At 55.8% G+C, this 8,737-nt stretch overlaps 1 protein-coding gene across 1 annotated transcript in view; it reads left to right on the top strand.

Annotated features, from left to right (window-relative positions):
- The first annotated feature begins 1,395 nt into the window (after nucleotides 1–1,395).
- MAST3 (microtubule associated serine/threonine kinase 3) overlaps nucleotides 1,396–8,737 on the top strand; it is a 38,739-nt gene continuing 31,397 nt past the window's right edge. The window contains exons 1-2 of the mRNA XM_045299250.1: nucleotides 1,396–1,466; nucleotides 6,420–6,451. Coding sequence (XP_045155185.1) covers nucleotides 1,428–1,466; nucleotides 6,420–6,451 — 71 coding nt within the window. The 5' untranslated portion in view covers nucleotides 1,396–1,427. The remainder of the gene's footprint in view (nucleotides 1,467–6,419; nucleotides 6,452–8,737) is intronic.

Below are 8,737 nucleotides of genomic sequence, written 5' to 3'. Positions count from 1 at the left end.
CTGATGTATGAATTGTTACAAGAGTTGTAAGAGCCCCCAATAAAATGTTGGGTTTTTTAACTCTCCCTGCCAGGGATTCCTGTTGACAAGCCAGATGGAGCTATGCTGATGGAGCCAGAACCCTGGGGCTGGAGGAGCCACGTGGAAACCCACACCAGCGCTGAGATGCTTCCACCGCCACTGGATCCACAAGACCTTCCACCCAATGACCTGCGATCTTCCATTACATGTGTTGCATGAGGAGGAAGAGGGATTTATGGACTGGTATTGGACATATGGGCTAATATTGGATTTATGGATTTGATCTGGACTGGGCTGGGATGTTTTAATATACAATTGCTCTCTTATATTAAAAAATGTTTTGTTTTGTTTTTAATTTAAAAATCAGCAACTGCAGGCACCAGCTGTTTTTGTAAACAAAGTTATACTACTGGGACCCAGGGCTAAGGGACAAGGTGAGGTGGGTGAGTGAGGCAGGATTGAACAAGAGCAGGGTTGGATTATATCTATTTAAAAAAATTTTTATGCAGCTCATCCTGAATTGCGGCATTCATTTTTAAAACAAGGATTCACATCACTTGCAGGGTGTGGTGGTCGTCACTTGCGTCCCCCCGACTTCTGGCGACATCCTGTGTGCAGAGTAGAACTCTGCTGATTTTCGAAGATGGGACTTTCGGTTGCGGACTGCTGGGTTGTCTCCCGAGACACCCTTGGGTGGATTCCAACCACCAACCTGGAGCTTCTCGCGGGGCACTTTGCGGTTTGTGCCCTGCAGGGCAGGTTGTTGGTTCTGACTCATTGTGACCCTGTTCTTAACTCACTGCCATCTCCTCAGTGCAGACTCAGAGCGACCCCCCGGTGGGTTTCCGAGACTCTGTTTATAGGAGTAGAAAACTCCCTCTTTCTCCTGAGGAGTGGCTGGTGGTTTCGAACCGCAGACCATGGGGATTCAAATGGTATCTAGCTGGCTGCTTTGGAAAGCAGTCTGACAGCTTTCTGTAGTTCTGAAGCCCCCAGAGGCCAGGTTCAAACTTGCGCACACCCCGGTGGCAAGTCCTATGATTTCTTTTTTTTAAGTCCTATGATTTCTGGGTAAAACGAGAATTCTCGCTGTCTCCCTCTGGAGCTTGGACTACAAGGAAGGCACCTGGATTAACCTCTCCGAGTCTCAGTTTCCTCATCTGCAAAATGGGGCTGTTCACACTCCTTACTTCCAGGAGCAAGAATTGTAAAATGTTTATTTCCTCCGGGGCGGGGCGGGGCGGGGCGAGGCCCGGCCCACTTGATGGGGGCGGAGCCTTCGCAGCCGGGCTCCGGGGAGGGGCGGGGCTAGAAGGCGTCAGCCGACCGCGGCCAATGGCGCCAGGGGCGGGGCCTGCCGGGGAGGGCGGGGCCGAGGGCGGGCTGACCGTTCGGATTCCTGAGCCATGGACGAGCCGAGCCTCCTGCGGCGCCGCGGGCTCCAGGTGAGGCCCCAATGGCCGTGGGCGGGGTGGGGGGGCGGGGACGGGGGCGAGGGCGCGGCCCCGAGGACGCAGCCTGGGCGCCGGGGGCGGGGCTTCCGCGGGTGCGGGGAAACTGAGGCCAGAGTTGGGGGCGCCTCGGTCGCTCTCCGGGCGTACCCTTGGGAGTGCTTTTTCTCTGGAAGGAGGGAAGGGTGCTCCTGTTTGACATATGGGGAAACTGAGGCTCCGAACAGAGCGGGGGGAAACCCGGGGCGAAGGGTTTCGGCACCCCACTCCACCCCCACCCCGCCAGAGTGAGCTAATAATAAAATCAACAACTGCCTGAAAGCACGCCATATGTTCATCAGGATATCGATACTATTATTAATGATATACTAATATTAATCAACCTGTATCGATCCCTGCCTGGTGCCTTTGCTGAGTCGCTGCGGAGCCCCGCCTGAGCCCACCTTTAGGGCCACCTGAAGAGGCTGGGACGGTGCACTCAGGTGTCCATTGGTCAGCTAGGAAGCCGAGGCTCCAGGGTGCAGGCCAGTCCCCACAGGTCGTGCAGCCTCCAGCGGAGATACAGTCCTTCACTGGACCTCGGGGCACTGGCCACGGGGGCACTCTTGCTTCTCCCGGCCCCCATTTGTCATAGGACCCCGCCTTTCCGACACTCGCCTCTTGGACTTGGGAGGCTGTGTTTCCCGGGCGTTACGAACGCGGGCAAAGAGGCCAGCAGAGGGACCTAGGTTCCAACCGGGGGAAACTGCCTGACCCCCAGGGCGGTGACTTCTTTGACCGCTCCCAGCCTCAATTTCCCCAACTGCGAAAAAGAAACTCAGAGGTTCTGGCCGGCGCCCTCTAGGACTTGGACCGCATCCCCGAGCAGCTGCTCCGTTTACGGGCGCGGAGCCTGGGATCCATCGTTGACTTGAGTCCTAGCTGTTTGGGAAGCACTTGCTATGTGCCGGGCTGGGAGACACTGCCAAGTCTCAGCCTCAGCCCTGGTTGAGCAAGAGCGACCCCGCGCAGTGGTCCGCGTCGCAGCGTCCCTGGGGAGCTGTGACAGCCCCAGGGGACGCTAGACCCAGGAGTCTGCCAGTGGCGGGGCTAGGGGAGGAGTGCGTATTTGGGGAAATGAAAGAAGCTGAGGGAGGCGGGCGCGGGGTGAGGTTGGCACTGGCTTGGAGGGACAGAGGGTCCTGCATCTACCCCCTGCCGCCCCGTCCCCCCCTCCCCGTCCGTTGGCTGCTCCAGCGGAGCTCTGAACTCAGCGAAAGAGGTGGGGAGCCCAGAGGGCTCAGGTAGGGCTGCAGGTTAGACAGCGGGGAGTGCAGAGGATCAGCCTACTGGGTCAAGGCCAGCGATAGGGGTGGGTAGACTGGGTGAAAAGGAGGGGGCGGGGCAGGACTGGAGAGTAAGGGGGTGTTGTTGGGGGAGGGGGGCCCAATCCCCGTGAAGCCCCAATTAGACTTGAGCCCCGCCTTCGGCCTCTTAAAATAAGAAAACCGCCTCCAGGGAAGCAAACAGGGGTGCTACTGACGTCAGGAAGTGGGGTCTGGCTCAGAAGAGGTGGGGGGGCGTTCTCTAAAGTTGAGCCTTTGCAAAAGAGGAAACTGAGGCTCAGCAAAGTGTAGTCATTTGGTCAGGTCTCATGGAGTGTACATAGGTGACAATCAGGATTGAATCCAGGCTGGCCATCTGCTTCTAACTAACTCTCCAGTGCCCTTTGAAGGGACTAGACTTTCTTTTTAAGGTGATGGGTGGCGATGGAAGTGCTGGAATAAGACAGCACCCGCTCAGATCTGGAGGCTGAAGCTAGAGTGAGGGGAAAATGAAGTTCTGAGGGCCAGGAGGAGCCTGGACCAGAGGGCCAAGTGGGGGGCCCATCATATTTCCTGACCTCTGAAGGTGCCCAAAGTCAGCCGATGCATAATAGCCTGAGAAAGCAAGGGGGACTCCAGTCCAGTGCTGATCCAGATCTAGGTCTGCATGTCCTGGACAATCAGAGTGTGGTGGCTGTGTTCAGGGCAAGTCCTAGCCTCAGGGGCTGTGGGTTCTCATTGGCTGTGGGTCATGGGGAGAGCTAGGGACCGGTGCTTCCTGGTTTGGCTTAAAGAAGACACAGGACACAATTAAAAACACCAGATCCCCCAACGGCATCCGGGCTGGAGCATGAGGCCAGAGCTTGTGTCTCAGTGGAGCTTGGACTTTGCCCCCTGCTACTGTGGAGGCGCCTTGAAAGGGCCACAGCTTGGGGGTGTCCCTGCTTCCTCTTGGTTCAGTTCCACTTGACTTCTTCCTCCAGGAAGCCCCCAGGGTGGTGTAACATGGCCTCTGCTGACTTCTCCCTCCCGTCTCTCTGGCCATACCCGACCTCTTATGTGTTTGGCTCCCACCACATCTCTACTCTTGAGACCCTAGTCCTGAGGTACCTCATCCAGGAGCGCCCCCCAGCCCCGACCCCTGCGCCCCTGGTCCCTCCAACCTCCTCTCTTCCTGACTCCTCCAGTCTGGGGATCCAAGCCCCACTCCTCTTTCTTCAGACGGGGGTCTTCAGAGCTAGGCTTGGGAAAAGAGACAGTGTTGCCCAGCCTGACTGTGCAGAGCAGATGCTCTAAATATTATTGTTAATAGATGGTTCCAGGGGTTGGCATCCCCACCCCACCACCTCGGTCTGGGTAAGTGCCTCCCCCTGGGGAACAGCTGGCACACAGGGGGGTTGTGGGTGGAAGCAGATGGTTCCTGGAGCAGAGGGTCCGGGGGTGGTGCCGGGAGAGTTCCTCCTGGGCCCAGCGTCCACGGCTTCCCCTCACCTCCCTCTGCCACTTGACATCATTTTGCATTTGGGTGGCTATGAATACTCTCGCAAAATCGTAGTCAGGGTCCCTCCAAGTGCCAGATGTTCCCAGGCCTCTACTAATTGGCTTTTCAGATGAGGAAACTGAGGCACAGAGGGGTCAAGTCCCATGGGTGGGTGAGGGGGTGGGGCGTGGCATAAGGTTCCACAGCAATTAGAGGAGGCAGAAAGCGATCCTAATGATGGTGGTATCTGCTGAGTAAGACTTTTTGTCCTGTGAGATAAGTAGTGAGCTCTCTGACCTCAGAGGTATTCAAGCAAACAGGGTGACCCTTAATGTGGGAGTTCAGCCTTCGCTGCCCCCCGCCCCCACAAAATGACTTGGTTTCCTGAATGCGAGATAGCTGGGGTCAGGCCTCGGAATGTACACTGGGTCCCTGCCAACCCCTCTCCTCCTCCCCAGACCCTGCTAACCCCTCCCTGTAGGCGTTGTCCCATGCCCGGCGGCTTCCGGCCCCCTCCGATTGGCTGCGGGGGCCGCTGACGTCACGGGTTGCCATGGTGAACGCCCCGCTCAGAACGTGGGCAGCCCCAGGCCCACAGAGGTAAAAATAGTCTAGTGTCCCCGCCGCGGCCACCCCGGTGGTGTTGGTAGGATAGGGGCAACACGTCGGCTTCCCGGCCCTGCCTCCACGGGGAGACGTGGCAGCAGGCTTCCCTCATTGCCTCAGTTTCCCTGGCTTGTAAAAAAACGCTTCTCTGACTCCTAGTGAATGGTACCAAAATTTCCCCCATACCACCTATGTTCCCTTCAAATTTCTGATAGAGAAACCGAGGCACGGGAGTACAAGTCACTTGCTCAAGGTTGTGCGGTCAGGAAGGGACAAATACCTGGTCCCCAGAGTCCAAACCTGTGCTCCATGGCCTTAGAGAATTCCCAAACCCTTTGAGCAAGTCACATCCTGGGGTCACAGTGGACCCCCAAGCCTGAGCTTTCTGCCCTGTATGTGTTGGGGGCACTCAGGGGAGGTGCAGGCCAGCTCCCTGAGCTCTAAAGGGGTCTCAAAAGGAGGATCCCGGCATAGTACCCTGAGCCCCACTGGCCACCCAGGACCCAAACTTAACATCGTTTCTGCAGAGGGTGGGGCGGGGAGAGCCCATTTCGGAACTCAGACGCCTGTTGTCAACAGCTCACTGGGACTCCGCTGCTCTCGACAAGCGTCTTGATTAACAAGAAGACCGGATTCGCTCTTTGGTGGTCGGGGCCAGTGTGCAGAGTAGGACTACTCTCTAGGGGTTTCAGGAAGCAGATGGCCAGCCCTGTCCCGCTTTCCAGCACAACCACTGACTGCATGGAGTGCTTCTCCACTGGCGCCAGCCAGGGACAACTTGTTCTTTTAAGGGACAACATGGCTTTAGTGCAGCGGTTCTCAACCTGTGGGTCGCAACCCCTTTGGGGGTCGAATGACCCTTTCACAGGGGTCACCTAAGACCATCAGAAAACACCTGTTTCCCATGGCCTTAGGAACCGAGACACCGCTCCTCTGTCCGTCTCCAGGCGGGTCTGCCCACAGGCAGATATGCCCACATAGGAGTACCCGGCGTGAGAACTGTGACCCATGCTACACCGTGCTTCAAGACAAAATGTCATTGATTTGTCATTAGAAATAAGTATTTCACAACATAGAATGACATCTTGTTTTTGTGATGAAACACGATGCTTTCATGATGTTCAATTTGTAACCATGAAAATACATCCTGCCTGTTAGATATTGACATGACGATTCATCACAGTAGCAAAATGACAGTGAGGAAGTAGCAACGAAAATCATGTTATGGTTGGGGGTCACCACCTGAGGTCGCCGCCTAAGGAAGGTGGAGAACCACTGCTTTAGTGCAAGTGGAGTAGGAGCTGGGTGGGAGGAGGTTGATTTGCAGTCTGGGGGGGCTTCCAGGAAGAGGAGACAGAGGCAGAAGGATGAGCTGCACTTAACCAGACAAAGGCCCTGAGGCAGGACTGAGCCCAGTGAGTGAGGCAAGCAGGAAGCAAGCTTATGTGAAGCCCCGCAAAGTGGGAGCTGGGTGCAGGAGGGCAGGGAGGGGGCAGCTTGAGGAGGGTGTAAAAGGCAGGTTTCCCTGGGAATGACCCCATTTCCATCTCATTTCAGAAGGAGCTGAGCCTGCCACGCCGGGGACGTGGGTGAGTTCGTGGGCCTGGTGGACTGGCGGGCTGGCTGGGGCTCGGAGGTCCTGGGAGCAGAGATTACAGTAGTAGCGACTGACTTGTGCATGTACTTTGTGAGCACCGCTTGCCTGGGTCCTGCCTGGAGGGGTTCGTTCAAAGGGCCTCATTTGGCTCTTCCCTGGGAGGCGGGTGTCAGTTTGAAAATGAGGAAACTGAGGCACAAAGGGGCTCTATCACCAGCTCAAAGGACCCCCAACTCGGAAAGGGAAAACATGGCTGGAATCCAGAGTCTAGACTATAAAATGTCAACCCCAGTATCCCACAACCAGCTGGCAGGCCTCCCATGGCAGACAAGGCATTCACTGTCCCATGGGACACCCAAACCCCAAATTCAAAGCTGCCTCATCGATTTCAACTCATACTGACCCCATAGGACAGAGAACTGCCCCACAGAGTGAGTCCCCAAGGCCGTACCTCTTTATGGCAGGAGACTGCCACCACCTGTCCCACACACCTGCTGGTGGGTTGGAACCACCAACCCTCCGGTTTACAGCTGAGTGCTTAACCAGTGTGCTACTAGGGGCCCTTCCTGGGGCACAAAACAAACAAACAAAAGAAATTCACTGCCATCAAGTTGATGCTAACTCATAGCGACCCTATAGAACAGACTGCCCCCGTGGGTATCTAACACTCTAACCCTTTATAGGAGTAGAGAGCCTAGTCTTTCTCCCACGGAGTGGCTGGTAGTTTTGAACTTCTGACCTCGTGGTTAGCAACCTGACATGCAACCACCGTGCCACCAGGGCTGGTCAGGGGGTATGAAACCCCCAAAGTGCAGAGAACATTTTGTTCAGCACTTTGCCCATTTGCCGATGAGGAAAGTGCAGCCCAGGAAGGGGGAGGGGACGCCTCATGCTGGCTGGTGGTGTTGGTCCCTGGTTGGTATAAATGGGTTGTGCTCTACCAGTTGAAAGGTTGATGGTTCATAGGTCACACCGGTGTGACATGGAAGAAAGGCCTGGCGATTCCGTGTGATATCACCACTGACAATCCTCTGGAGCATTGTTCTCCTCTGAAACATAGGGGGTGGCCACGGTTTAAACAGATCCTACAGTGACCGGTCTGGTTTTGGTTTGAGGGTCTCGGAGGCGTGGAAAAGCAAGACACTGGTTCCTTGGGCCTGCTGGTCTCTTGGGGAAGGAATGAAGAGGGAGAGGCAGAAAGGAGGAGGGGTGGGGGGTTACCCAGGAGAATCTGAAGACCTCTTAGTGGAGGTGATGCGAACACCGAGATCTGGAAAGGGAAGAGCTGGCCCATGGGGGGATGTCTGGGGGAAGAGCATTCCAGCACAGGGAACAGCATCGGCAGAGTTGGGATACCGGATCAACTTGGCAGGGAGCGGCGTGGATTGGCTGCTGGAACAGAGTGAGCCGCAGGGAGAGAGTGGAGAGTATGCTCCTCCCGGGAATCAAACTTAAACAGCAAACACACAAACAAAGACAACACTGCCACCGAGTCAATGCCGACTCATAGTGACCCTATAGGACGGGCGAGAACTGTCCCTGTGGGTTTCTGAGACTGTAATTCTTTACGGGAATAGATAGCCTCGTCTTTCTCCCGTCGAGCCCAATGCATAACCATCATGCTACCATCCTTTAAAGAAGGTGACCAGACGTCCTGCTTTTGGCGAGACAGTCCCGATTTTGAACAATTTTTCCCTTGTCCTGTGGCGTTTAAAAAAGTCCCGATTTTTGGAAAGGATGCACGACAAGCTAGGGTAGACGGTTTTCAGCTGCCATGTGGCTATTTCGCCAGGATAGGAGTTTTATCAATGGTGTCCTGCTTTTGTCCCGCTTTCACAATGATAAAATCTGGTCGGTCACCTTACCTTTAGATCTGAGAGTCGTTGGTAGGACTGGGGTCAGAGTGGCCCAGACCATCTGCAGATTGCTGGAACGGGGATGACGCAACTGATGACGCATCCAAGTGCCAAGTGTCCCAGTCCCAAAGATGGTGCTCGGACTTTGCCCAGAGGGCAGGCCTTTGCCTGGGCTGGTGGTGGTGGTGCTGGTGGATAGTGACTGACTGAGTCACTATTGGACCTCGGAGGGCAAAGTCCCGGTCACGGGACCAGATAGGACCAAAGACTTTCTGTCTCCTCCCTGCCACTTGTGAAATACCCATTTGGGTCCGCCCCCGACCTCAGGTGTGCCCGGGGACTTGAAGGGGACAGTCCAGCAGGGACTAGAGGAGGGATTGGGGCGTGTCACTTGAAGATCGAAGATCTCTCGGGGGCGGGGC

Source organism: Echinops telfairi, unplaced genomic scaffold (assembly GCF_000313985.2).
Source record: "Echinops telfairi isolate 266 unplaced genomic scaffold, ASM31398v2 ScPeMD7_7457;HRSCAF=8495, whole genome shotgun sequence".
NCBI lineage: Eukaryota > Metazoa > Chordata > Mammalia > Afrosoricida > Tenrecidae > Echinops > Echinops telfairi.
The sequence above is the reverse complement of the archived record's forward strand: the minus strand, read 5'-3'. Positions and strand labels throughout refer to the sequence as shown.